Below are 14167 nucleotides of genomic sequence, written 5' to 3'. Positions count from 1 at the left end.
GGCTTCTGTTCTTTAGTCTCGCAATGAGTGAGGTGAATTGTAGGTAGGGCCTTGGGAAACAAAGATGACGATGATGATAGGGGACCTATCCACATTTGATAGATTAGGCAGGGTTCCCTGCAGGCGGGGTGGAAGACTCTCTCTGTAGAATTTTCTGATGTCTTCAGTTAAGTAAGTTGTAGTATTGATACGAAAGTTATAGCAGGAGCCTGATGGACCCATTATACATTTTGCAGTTGGTTAAAATTTCCTGTTCACTTAGTCACAGTGTTTTCTACTCTTGGGATTCAGAAAAGTGATTCCAAAGTCCTGTCTCTGTATAAAACTCAGGGAGTGAAGTTTACAATCTCTTTTTTATCTTTACACTGTGGTTTTAATTTTTTTTACCATGTCAACACTTCCACATTGTAAGGCCAAGATGATGGAGAGATTGTTTTCCGAAAACAAAAATTATCCGTGTTTTAAAGAACATACTTCGTAGTTAACTTGTCTTTTTTTAAACTGAAGTATAGTTGGCTTACTATGTTGCGTTAATTTCTGCTGTACAGCAAAGTGATTCCATTATACATACATATATATATATATATATATATATATATAACATATATATATATTCTCTTTTATATTCTTTTCCACTATGGTTGATCTCAGGACATTGAATAAAAAAATCATCTGTATTATATGAAACTCTTAATTGAACTTGATGCTTAGGAATGCCTAACATCTGGCTACAAAAATGAAATGTTATTTTCCAGACACACTGACTTATTCTTCAGGAAGCACGTGCCAGGTCTCGTGATGTGGCCGAAACGGTGAGAAGGCTACATTTCGGTTACAGGGAATGGAAAACCCCTCCCGGTTGACGGAAGTGGGGTTGACAGTCTGGGGCCAGAGCTGCCACTTTATCACAATGTGAACTGGCGTTTTCCCATTTCTGGAGCCTCGTGACCGTCCTCAGGACTCTCCGGGACAGTTTTGAAGACACAGAGGAAGAGTATAAGGTTTGTATCATAATCCCTGCAACTCCACCCATTGGAGAAAGGGCACAGATAAGCCCCCTTTCGCCTGGGCACTCAGGGAACATCTACTCAGCCACCATCAAGAGAAGACACCAACCTCACACCGTACCTAAAGGATTTCGATGCTTCCTTTCAAACATATCATTTGACTTAGTTTGGGGCAACTTAGAATTATTGCTCGTTGTCAGTACCTGGTTTTGGAAATCAGTACACCCTCTAAAATTATTTCTGACTGTGCTCAGATTTTGCTCGCTCAACAAGTCCTCTAGTTTTTCCTAAGAAGCCCGGCATCGTCTCTGAAAGCTGCCAGCATCCAGGAACAAGGCATGATCGTCAGCAACGAGGGGGGTCCTGCTCTTGAGGCAGTCAGAGTGCAACTACGTTGTTCCTAGACTTCTCCACGGATGCATGCTTCTCTGTCTTTGACCTCGTCCCACTTCCAGCTTCCTAGAAATCCACAAAAGCTCCACTGGCCACCCCTTATCACGTTACTCTGGCTCTCAATTGCACCTCTTAGCGAACGAAGACTCTGATCATGGGTTTTCATCCAATTTGACCAATTCGTCTCCTGTGTACATAGAACTCCAAGTTCAACACGGAATGGCAGAGTTGCCAGATTGAGCAAATACAAATTCAGTTAATGAATTTCAGCTAGACGATGAAAAATTTTTCAAGTATGTCTGGTACAATATTGACTTCTACTAGAAGTATGATTCATTGTTTATCTGAAATTCACATGTATGTTGGTGTCCTTCTTCAGCACTTTGGAAAGAAAACAGTACTCACTCTTCCTACCAGCGTGGCTGTAGTGGACTTTCATCCATTTACTGCCCATGACACTGCCGGGGACCATGGTGGTGGTCAGGGCTAGAAAGTCAAATCCGCTCACCACTTTGATCATCTAAGCAGTGAACACACTGACACCGTTTCTTTTCTTTCAAAGCCAGAAAGAAAGTTGCCCCAATGGTCCCTAACTCCAGGTGGCCACACTCATTTCTGATCCCTCTGAACACCTCAAGGGTTAACCTAGTGATTCAGTCTATGGAAACTCACACAACTAGGTAAAGACGGAGGAAAGCATGAAATGCAGTATGTACCGTTCAGCACTTACTACCTACTTACCAGATGACGGAGGTGTAGATTTTCTGGAACTAGGTACTATGTCACCCAAACTGGATGATGAATTTCCTCCTGATTTACTGGAGTAAAGCAAAAATTTATATTACAACTGACACTTATTTCGGAGATTAAAACATCTGTAATGCTCAATAAACGTGATTTACTCATTATGTTTTTATTGAACTTTAAATCTGTCTTGCCTCCAAGGAGGCAAAGAGTAATTTCCCAGTGGAGACTCCTAGAGTGCTCGACATAGCCGTGTCAAGGTCTCTGTTGCAAATTCAGGGATTAATTTGAAAAGGCCCTGAGAGAATGGAAGAAAACTTGGGTACTTGCTGCAGTCCTCAAATTCTCTGCCAGGATCCCAGACAGATAAGAGCAAAGATTTCCTCTGCTTCTTATTTTCAAGACTCGGAAGCAGTGTGCAAACCTGCAGGCTAACAGCCAAACGTCTTGTTTAATTCTTGTTGGGTTTCTGCTCCTTTGTCTTAGCTGGCTTCTTTTCTAGTGTACCAAGATGGAACGTATTCAAGTTTTTACAAGCAACCTATTAAAAAAATCCCCAACAACACAGCCATGCTAAAACCTGCCAACCTTTAAAAGACACACGGGGGAACACGAGAAAGTGTTCTATGATTTAACCCTCAGAGTGTATCTGGAACATTCCTCAAGCATGGCTAAACGTGGAGGATTCAGCTTGGTTCATTTAGGAACCATCTGAACGGTGTATACTTCAGAACTACCAAATTCTATCATGAATCCAAGACACGCCTTAGTGTCTTAGAAACTTTGGGGTTAATATTAGAACGGTGGCATTTATGTTTTTACCAGTGGCCAGCATGCTAAATAATACACCACACGGCCCCTTCACAGAGGTGGATAGAAAGGAACATTTTAAAAGAGTGACATGGAATTTCAGCAAGACAGTCTCATGGCCAAATGTTTATTGTCATAGCCAAGCCAGGGTCTAGTGGAAAGAATCCGCTACAGTGTCTGTGCGTCCAAGGGTGATAATTAATATTCTGTAAATATTTACATGGATTTACTATTTCATGAATATTAGTATGAAAATATAAGTTCCACTAAAATACCAGTGACAGGCTGAATTTTATTGCTACCATTCTGGCATTTTAATGTGTAAAAAAGACAAACATCAAAAGCTTTAAGCAAGACCAGGAGGCCTCTGTATCTTTTTCAGGTTCTTAAAAGATATCCCAGCACGTTTAATAAGGACACCAGATGATATGTAAAAGTAATAAAAAGTGGTATTTAGAGAAGCCATTTCTGGCAGTTATACAAGAATGCCCATTACCAAGCCCAACGCGTTTTCTTCCACAAGTTTTTTTTTTCTTTTTTTAAACTGCTAAGTCTAGTTCCAGTTCAAACTTGGGTTTGTTTTACATTCGCTTCGAATTTCCGTAACAAAGTATTATTTGAATTGTGTAAAATTGTGACAAACATTGCAAAGAGTTAAAATGTTCAGAATGCAAATTTGCCCTTCATGTTTAATTCTATAAAAATGCTACGTTCTTGAGCTGTTCTCCAATTCTACTGCCTTTGATTTCTGCTGATTTTTTTTATAATTTACACATCTGAGTTTTATAATACTGCTGAATTCTGAGTTTTATAATACTGCCTGAAAGTTATGCCCTCAAAACGTAAGTGTATTTAAAATGTTTGGAGACAGATGTAAAAACCTCTGAAAACAAGAAGAAGTATTTTCACCTACTTAGGCAAAAGCTTAGGTAAAGAGACAGGACAAAATAAAATCCAGAAAAATCAAAGGAAAATGAATATGGTTATAGGAAACGTAAATGAGTTCCTTAGAACAGGTATGAGGTGTTACACTACTCAAATACAGATAATTTATAGTTCTTTAAGGAAAAAATGCAATAGCAAAATAACACAGCTAATACAGTAGATAAGAACAGACGGCAATAATAATAACGATTCGTTCTGTGCTTGCCTGGACAGGCCCTGGTTGCACGATTTCACAGCACATAGGCCTCTGAAGTCAAGCTACAGACAGATGGATTTTGGTTACATCCTGATTCTACCTTACTTGCTGTGCAACCTTGGTCAAGTTCCCTAAATTCTCTCAGCCTGTTTCCTCATCTGCGAAGACGAGGCCCAAATACCTACCATTCCTGTAGGTTCTTATAAAGCTGAGCTGATCGCTAATGGCTAGACCAGGGATCCCCAGCTGGGAGGCAAAGGAAACCCTACCTTCTTAACAATTTGGCAAAATGTCTCCCATCCTACTCCTTGAGAAGTAGTTTTCCTTTCTCAGTTTGTATATGAAGAAGCAGAGAAAGATTGTATTAACTAGCATTAAGAAACCATTCTCAATACAGAGAATAGAAAAAGATACAATAAAGCCAATACAAGACTAGAAATCCAAAAAATGGCATCAGATCTTCAACGTCCTACAAGAAAGATGCCAGGCTTTGTATATCTACACGAATCTACTTTTATATGACCAAATGCATTCACAGTCCGAGGGTCCCCAATAACCCAGGGATTAATAAAAGTCAAATATGGGCTAGAGGTCTTGAAAAAGGGAAGAATCCACCTGAACTAAAAGAGCCTGAGAATTATAAAATACTAGTGAATGAAGATGGATGTTCCAAACCACAAAGCATCTTCTTTTTTTTTTTTTTTTTTGCGGTACGCGGGCCTCTCACTGCCGTGGCCTCTCCCGTTGCAGAGCACAGGCTCCGGACGCACAGGCTCAGCGGCCATGGCTCACGGGCCCAGCCGCTCTGCGGCATGTGGGATCTTCCCGGACCGGGGCACGAGCCCGTGTCCCCTGCATTGGCAGGCGGACTCTCAACCACTGCGCCACCAGGGAAGCCCGCATCTTCTATTTGACTTGTTTGTGGGCACTTGGAAAAATTCTTGCTAACACTGATATATGGTCATTGACAAAGGATTTTGCATCACTATGGGAAAAAATAAGATGTAAGCTTCAGAAAACAGAAGCCTAGCTATTCACATTAAAGAAAAGACTTGCCAGTAACACATCCTTTCACAGGGAAAAGCAAACCATGTTCTTGGACTTGTCTGCGGGGGGCTCAATTAAATATTCACTCCATATGTGAGGAGCCCTTCTAATGATTCTAGCGAGGGGCAAACAATCTCAAGAATTCTAGGGAAAAAATTGGCCCAGCCTATTACATAACTCATCTAATTGCTACCTCCAGTGATAATTTACTGAGTTTCCCTTTAAGTGTTGAGCAGTGGGGCAGAACTGAAAATTGAATTTCTTAAGTGAAAATGAAATTAAAAGACCACGAGAGCCGCTCTTTGCTGAAATCTGAGACGGTCATTTCTGAAACGCCTTCCGGCCATGCCAGGCGGCTGCGGACACTGGGATCAGTCACCGGGATTGCTCCATGCCAGGGTATGTTCAGCAAAAGATTAAACTTCAGAATTTCCTCTGCACTGAAGCCTGAATTTAATACTCTATGACCTTAGCTCTTTTCATTCATGGTCATACTTAATTTGACTCTCTCCAGAAGGGGATGAAAATGAGAGGCTGGATGAAGTGTTTTAAATGCAGGATTTGTGATGCTCTCACCAGTCTGCTTTTGAACGCATAACAAAGACTGTAGAATCCGGCAACTGACAGTACACGCATGACAGTACAGTCTGGACTCTGACGCGAGCACTTGGTGCTTTGCTCCTACCTGGAGTAGAACCTCCCTTGCTTGGCCCTCTGTTCATGCTGCAGCCTCGTATTCTCGAGCTTGACTGGGCTTGGAACGAATCCGATTTCACAGCCTTCTTTAACCAATCGCCCTATCCACCAGTCATTGTTAAATTTCTAAACGGAAAATCAGAATTGTCAAAATCAGTGCGCAGAAGTTAAACAAATCTTCACATCCTTTTTCTTCCCCATTGACCATTTTCACTGGAGATAAGTATGGTGGCAGTGACAGCGAACTCAAATATCGCAAGTCAGGAAACCCTGTTCCCGTGTTGAGTGTGTGCTAAGAGCAAAGTATTTTCCGGGAGCTCAACAATCCATCTCCCGCCTGACTCTGCCTTCACTCTCCTGGCCTTGAGACCTTCCTGAATTCCACTGCAGCTGCTGGCACCATGAGTAGGATAAACTCTTCTTGTTCAAAGATGAACAGGTCTTCCTGACAAGAGACTAGCAGGAACTAGGGAGTGTTACAGGGGTCCTCCTCTTATATAATCAGATTAATTAGAAGTATTAAGAGTGAGTGAGAAATATTGACATCGACATAAAATATCTGATGTCAGAGCAAAATTTACCTTTGTGCAAACAGGTGTGTAATGACCACAGTCTGGCGTTCACAAATGACTTCTCCACTTACGTGGATGTCGGCCATTTCTCTCTTGTGCCTGGACTGTCTGTCCTAAATCTTTAGGATACGGTTTGATGTCCCTCAGCTGAAAAGTAGTTTTCAAGCCTGTTCTCGAACATTTCAAAGAAGGGTAGCCACTCTGTTTTTCTTTTCCTTCTTCTCTAAGCATCAGCCCTTGGGGATGAGAGCCTAGATTCATCTAACTTCCTGCTGTAAAGTGAGATTCTAGGCATGCCATACTTCAGAAATTATTTTCTGTCTTCCCTTCCTGGCCAAACAGAAATAACAGCTCTTTTGAAAAGTTAAAGAAATGGCAGGCTCTACATTCTCTCGTCTCTTTTCATTGGCCGTTATCACCGCTTGCTCACAGCCTTTAGTGCCTGAGCAGTTAAACCGGCATATGCTCCATCCCATATATGATAGTTTGCCTCTGCTAATCCCAAACTCCCATTCCTTCCCTCCCCTACTCCCTCTCCAAGAATATTACGAAGAATATATATATGTGTATAACGGAATCACTTTGCTGTATGGAAGAAATTAACACAACATTGCAAATCAACTATACCTCAATAAAATTTAAAAAAAATCCTTAGAACCGTAAAAATTTTTTTTACAAATGCTCCCTAGGAGAGGCCGTCCCCCAGCTGGAAGTGCTCCAATTGTAAATTCCTGCAGGCTCAAGAAAACCTCAGACTCACACACTTAGAACATGTAAGGGGAATTTCTGGCCATTTCATACAGTGTTCTGCAAAACAGGCATTTGATAAATGTTGACTCAAAATACACCTTAATTAAGAGTGAATTTTTCCAATTTACAGATTGAGTCACTGTTAACAAAAAGTGGAGGCTTTTGGTATGGTGGAAAAGGGATGTTCCCGATATCTGGTTCTTGCCTTGTTGGCTGTGACTGCATCCATTCCCCCCTCCCCTGCGGAAATTTACCACCAAAGAAGGAGAATGGGCAAAAGTGGCCTGAGTTTAGACCCTGCTAGCAGACAGGAGAGATCACGAATTCTAGATACTATTATTAAACCCTCCCTAGATGGTTAAACTCGGGACACGAGGGGAAAATGACACACGGTCAAGGTTAAACCTTAACACAAAAAGTACAGGTTAAGTATAAAAAAAGGATCATCTACCCCAGTGGTTCTCAATTTCTGGGTCACAGAGCCCAGGGGAGCCTTGAGGTTATTCCAAGAGGCCTGTGACTTTTTTCTTCTTTAAAAAGGTTACATTTATATTAGAAAAGCTTGAGAGGCACTGATTTCACGTGTATGTTATCCAACCGCAGCTACACGCCATGCTATTTCACAGCAATGAGAAGTAAGAAATGATGCTTCAAGGTAAAAAAATCATGTGGATAGAAATTCCAATTATTCTCCTTACTTCCTTAACATGCAGAAAATCTTTTGCTTCGAATGAGATGGCCATGCCTGGCACTGGGACGTCGTCTTCATGGGCTGCGCTATAGCTGACATTTGTCCGGACTGCAAATGCAACGGGCTTTGTCTAAAATGGGAAAAGGAAGGGAGAAAAAAATTGAAAAAGAAGAAAAAACAGCGTTCCCTCTCTTTCCCCCTCAAAGTACAAACACACACTGAATAACTGTTGTCACTGTTGTTGCTTTTCCCAACTTTGGTTCTTTATCACAAAACAGCTTATCAGTATTTACAAACCTTCGAGCGCTCAGCTATACTACCCATTTCCGAACTAGAAAAAGGCCACTGTGCTCTTTGAAAGCATTACAAGTAATGAAGGTGAAGAGGAACTACTGAAATACGAGTTGACAACATAATAGCTTGTAGCAAATGGAAATCAAGAAAAATACACAGGATTGAAATGCCCAGTTCTTGTGTTTCAGTGAAAAAGACTTAGCCACCGCCATCTCCACCCCAAACATGTACTTTAATTAATAATAAATGGCATAGTTCCAAAAGGTACAATGTTTTGGATGAAGAAAGAACCATGGAATATATCTTATGACTACAAACACTGTATTCGTGGCGGCCGAGCATCACGAAAGCAATGACCTTTTATTCTATTATTTTTCCTCCTTGAGTTCACTCAGCCACTAAAGATGATAACGATCATTAAGCTGTCCTTCATTATTTGATGCTTTGCAAATATACAGATACATGTTTGTCCTCTATCTAGGCAACACCTGGTGAAATCACAAGGTGAATCACAACACCTTTAATCACAAGGTGAAAAAATAGGCAAACTCAGAAACGGTGAAAAGAGGGATTGCTCTAACTGGCATTGTGTTTCTTTCGCATTGTGGGCATGTGGATTTCTTCTGAGCAGGTTCTTCCTATTCAAAGAGCTCTCCATCGGGACTGCTCATGAAGGACAAGAGGGAATTAGAACAGAAAGAACCCATCTTCACTTCCGAATCTTCAGAGTTAATGCATTCTAGCTGACTGCTGTCTGGGTTGAGGACTGAGCTCATAAGAGCCACGGAGTTACTCAGATCCATCCACAACATGTAGAGTGGGAAAGGAGGACCAGGTTCTAGACATGGGCGCAGTAGACAGGAAGTGGACTGAAGACACGAAATGCATTTCTGGGCATCCCTTACGATTTTTTATTAAAAATGTAAGAGGGGCTGCTCCTCATATGGAAATACAAAACTTAAAAAAATAGAAATAAAAGTTGCCTACAGTTCTACCACTGAAACACAATTCTTGATTGTGGGATAGTATTTCCATTTTTTCCTGAAATTAAAAAAAATTTTTGATTCCCACAGCTATATTCATAACATTTTACCCAATTCATACCCAATTTTTACCCAATTCTTAACATAGTTTTTCAGGTGATACACTTTTAAAATTTTTATTTATTTTTTTTAGGGCATCATTCTCTATTTTTAACAAAAATAACTGAGGGCATATTTTGAAGACAGGGCAGAGCCACTTATCATGCATCCGGTTTTAACAGATGACAGACTTTAAAAAATCTACCATTTAGAAAATTACCTCAACCATTCAACACTTTCTGTTGACGTCTAGGTTTAAAATTTTTTTCACTATGATAAATATTCTGCTTTGAAAAATCTCTGTATGAAAAGCCTCTATTTAGAATTCTTTCCTGGGGACACATTCCCAGAGGTAGCATGAGCAAGCCATGGGTTATCAAGACCTTTTAAACTTCTGTTCCAAACTACTGCCCAGATGAGCTGTACCGTTTTAAACTGCAAGCAGCAGTATAGGTTGGTGCCTTTTTCCATAAGATGCAGTCTTAATCAGACTCAGTTTTACTACTAGAAATAGCATTTTCTTGAGTATATTGATCCATTATTCAAGAGAGTTTCTGATCCCAACAGTATAAATCCAAGATTTTTTTCTATGACATGATCTCTCGTCTCTCTCAGGGACCTTTTAAAAAATTTTAAAAAGATAACAGAGTTTAAGTGTAGCCTATATATATAGCACATATATATTTTAAAACCACTGGAAGACATAAATTTTAAATGTACAACTCTAAAGAGTATCCCATGAAAATCTCTTGTCTTTTATCCAAAGACCAACTTTTCAGACACTAGAGTAGGAAGAGGGAACAGTGAGAAAAAAAAAATAAAGGGGTGGTAAAGTTAGCCTATAATAAGCGGGGCCACAGGTAATGATTTTATGCTCTTAGATTAAGACTTCAGTTCAGAATGTGGAATTCCCTTCTGGGCTCACCTCCTATAATCGACCATGCTCCCCTTAGACAAGGAGCTTCATATAGGAACCGGCTTTACAGAGCATACGGGTAGGAGAGAAGCAAGCAGAAGCCCGTCCCTCAGTGTCTTTACTTCAGGAACTATATTTCTAACTTACAATGTAGAACAGACAGGGTGGAGGGAAGATAAGAAGGCTTATCAGCTGGAGAGAAAGAGGCAGGATGCTGACCAGGGGGGATCAATGGACGACGTCATTTTTGAGTCGCCGAACTCACTTCGGCTCCATCTAGCTTAAGCAGCGCATCTATGATATGGAAGATATTATCTACATCAATTCCACTCACGTGGGTTCAAGAACAGAGGGTTTTAGATGAACCTGGATTTGAATGTTGATTTATTTACAGGGAGCGTAGTCTGAACAAATTCCTTTAATCTCATGGAGTGTGTTTCCAAGGCTAGGCTACTGTTTGGTACACAGAGTGAGCTCAGTACATGAGCATTTTCTCTAGACTAAAAGAACGACCGTACATACATGAATGTTTCCCAAGAGTCACTCACCTATGAAGGCTCAGCACGTGGTTTCCTTTGTGCTCTGCACTGTAACCCACCTCACACCAAACTAGTTAACACAGGTTAATGCCTGCCATGAGATGCATGCTAAACCACGCTTACATTCGAGATATAGCCAAGAGTTCTCTCCAGCATGGACTCTCTCACGTTCTCTCAGGTATGAGAAATGGTAAGGTTTCCCATATTCATTTTGCTCATAGGATCCTCTCTACTTGCTGTGTCCGATCTGTCTAGTTCTGATTTTCTTTGTTAGTCCTCGGACACAGAGGCTTCTTTTTCTTTGAAACCAACCTTAGGTCCCAAGGGAACATCCCTCCTAGACTCTTTGAATTTTTAATCCCATGAAACTATTTTCTATCAGACGTATCCCGATTTAAGTTGACATCTGCGATTTTGGCCGACTCTATGCCCAAGTCTTCATGGGACTCTTTCCTGCCGTCATTCAGGGCTCTCCCCCGTGGCTGCCCCTCCCTGGCTCACGTTCGGTCCGGAAACCTGCCGTACTGTTTTGGTTTTCCAGTGTCACTTCTCTAATCAGGGCCCTGGGACCACTTCCCTCTCATGTCGTCCGTCATAACAATTTTTGACTCTCATGGACGCTCAGGGCATTTATTTTTTGAGGCCAGTGGCCATTTACTCTCTTTTTTTTTGCTCCCTTATTAAGATAAAGCAAAGTCCTGAGAAGCAAGAACAAGTAAGAGCTAAGAAACCTTGGGTCCTTACAGAGGCCTCACGGGAACACCAGGTCAGAGTGGACCGTGGTGACTGACCAGAGCTCTAACACGTGCCAGGACCCAGAAGGTGTTCTGGGCACGGAGGGAAGCGAAGTTGGTCCAGACCCCAGGACTGAAAGTAACTGCGAGCTCCAAGCAGTGGGTTCTGCCCCAGGTCATAGGTACCCCCCTTCAAGAGGTCCTTTGTTCACCCTCTAAAACTCCAGGGCTTCCCAGGTTTGTCTGAAAGGCCTGATCATGGCTGGAGGGGAAGAAAGGCAGAAAACGTCAATAGAAATATGACGCGCAGCCCTAGGCAGGGTCCCATCAGGACTGACTATTGTGAATGGTACTTAAATCCAAATTCAGATTCAGATCTAGATTCATCTGACTCCACAGAATCATTAGGGTCCCGAGGAGACAATATGACCATCTTAATTCCACTGTCTTTCTTTGCAGTCGACCCCCTTCATATCCTGGGAACCTTATTCTCAGGCCAGTGCTCTAGCCGGAGTCTTTTTTGCTCTCTCCTTCTACCTGGGTTCCTGGCTAACTTGTCTTGTAGCTGTGGAGGACCGGATACGTGATGGAGAGGCACACAATTCTATCAGCCTTCGCTTCTCCCTCTCCTGTGCCAACGAAAAGGGGAACAGATTGGTTCTATGCCTTTTCTGGTACCTCCCATCCAGTATACGCTACGTAGCCTCAGGGTGGTTGGTAAACCACCTACCTGTACTTGGTAGTCTACCTTTTGACACAGAATTAAACGCTCGCTGCCACTTAGCTTGTAGACTCAAGTGCCAATAAATACCAACTTATAGAAGAGAAGCATCTTGTTATCTGGACAGTCATGCAAAAGTGCTTTAAAAACTCTAAGGCTGTGTCATTTCACCCTGGTGTCTGCAGTCTGTTTTCAAGTAACATTTCAGAAGAAGGCAATAAGTGAGTGACACAGGTGTGTCATGGGACAGCAGAGTGACGATGACCAAAGACATCCTCACTCTCCTCCTCCAGGTCCTTCTTCGTCTTGGACATGGCACGATTTATGATGAAATGGTAAAAGCTACTACTTTGGATGTCTGTGAAGTGCTGTGCTGGGTATTATGCACAGCTTTTTGCATTTAATTTAATCCCAGCAACAACCATTCCTCCCAGGTGAGGAAGCTGAGGTTCAGAAAAACTCCTCCAGGGCCACAAGCAATGGAGGGGATATTCAAATCCGACTATCTCATCTGAAAGCCTGAGTTCTTTCTGCAGTCCTCGCCTGCTTTTCATTCAAAGGGGTACATGGATGGCAATGTTTGAGCATTTAGATGTCTGTGTGAAATCTGTGAATACTGGAAAGTAATAACTTACAAAATTCTACAAATTGTTTGGTACCAAAAAAAAGGTAAAAATGTAGGCCTCAGTCTGCCTTGTAGCCTAATTTAGTCCATTTTTTCAAATGTAAAACAGTCAACGAGCAGTGTCACATGTTAGAACTCCAGGCATGCATTATAAAGGTCATGTATTGCTGTATCTTTGCCCTTCAATCGGTTTGTGGTCCAGTAAATCGTAACAATATCAAATCATGATTTTTATTTATTTAGATGTGACTTTTCTTTTTTCACGTCTCTTTTTCATAATACATAAAGCTCCCTTTCATTCAAAGAGGGCTGAGATAGTAAAATACACGTGGTTTCATAGTTTCTAAAAATGCCACCAAGGCTGCTGCATTGGGAGAATTAAAGCCCTCAGCTACTACAGTCCTAAAAAGGTGAGGAAACGTCACTCCAAGCTCCTTACGGTGAAATGTTTCGTGGGCTAACTTTAAGGGTTTTTGAGTAGCCTGAGAGTTATTTGGGGAACATGCCAAGTTGGTTTAGTCCGTTCATGACTCTTGGTTTATGGGTCTCAGGATGGACTTCATTTGATGGATGACTGAACTTACTTATAAATACAGCAGGAGGCGGCCGAGGGTGCTAACCACCTGCTTTCCTCACCTCCCTCCTCCTTCTGACTCCAGCACCACTATAGTCTGGCCCAGCAATGCCCACTGAACCCTCCCAAACTCTCCTTATGTTTCTGCTCTGACTCAGGCCCTCTAGCCCCCATTCTGACCCTCACCACGCTGCCACTTGCTCTACTCTGCCTAGAGATGGACATCTGGGCTGGTCATTAACAGACGTGCAGGGGAACCCATCTGGAAAGTTCGGGGGGGATGCTTGTAGACAGCTCTGGGGCCACATGACTTGCTGTTTCTCACAACCCAAAGAAGTTCCATCAGCACCACGGAGGCCCGGCCTATGGAAGCTCATAGGCTCCTGTCAGATACGTTTGAAGTTTATAGCAGGAAACAACTTTATCTTTATTTTCTCACAATCTTCTAGAATCACTAGACCTAAGGCTGTCAGAAAACAATAATTGTAAGTAGGAGATAATTAACTTAAAAAGTCACTTTGGATCCAGCAATTCCATTTCTGGGCATATATCCAAAGGAAACAAAAACACTACCTAAAGCAATATCTAGACCCCATGTTCACAGCAGCATCATTTACAACAGTCAAGACAGGGAAACACCCTAAGTGTCCACCAACAGATGAACGGATAAAGAAGATATGAGACAGACAGACAGACACACACACACACACACACACACACACACACACACACACACACGAATATTATTCAGCCACGAGAAAGAAGGGAATCCTGCCATTTGCAAAAGCATGGATGGGGCTTCCCTGGTGGCGCAGTGGTTGAGAGTCCGCC

The 14167-nt window shown here is 41.9% G+C and overlaps 1 protein-coding gene across 1 annotated transcript in view; it reads right to left on the bottom strand.

The window, feature by feature from the left end:
- CACNB2 (calcium voltage-gated channel auxiliary subunit beta 2) overlaps nt 1-14167 on the bottom strand; it is a 139462-nt gene that overhangs the window by 34926 nt on the left and 90369 nt on the right. The window contains exons 3-5 of the mRNA XM_027121989.1: nt 7859-7981; nt 5828-5964; nt 2142-2218 (exon numbers count right to left, since the gene is read on the bottom strand). Of these exons, the coding sequence (XP_026977790.1) occupies nt 2142-2218; nt 5828-5964; nt 7859-7981 (337 nt within the window). The remainder of the gene's footprint in view (nt 1-2141; nt 2219-5827; nt 5965-7858; nt 7982-14167) is intronic.

The sequence above is a fragment of the Aethalodelphis obliquidens genome, unplaced genomic scaffold (assembly GCF_003676395.1).
Source record: "Aethalodelphis obliquidens isolate GAN/ISIS:26980383/991018 unplaced genomic scaffold, ASM367639v1 scaffold23, whole genome shotgun sequence".
Classification (NCBI taxonomy): Eukaryota; Metazoa; Chordata; class Mammalia; order Artiodactyla; family Delphinidae; genus Aethalodelphis; species Aethalodelphis obliquidens.
This window is presented reverse-complemented; position numbering and strand designations above follow the sequence as displayed.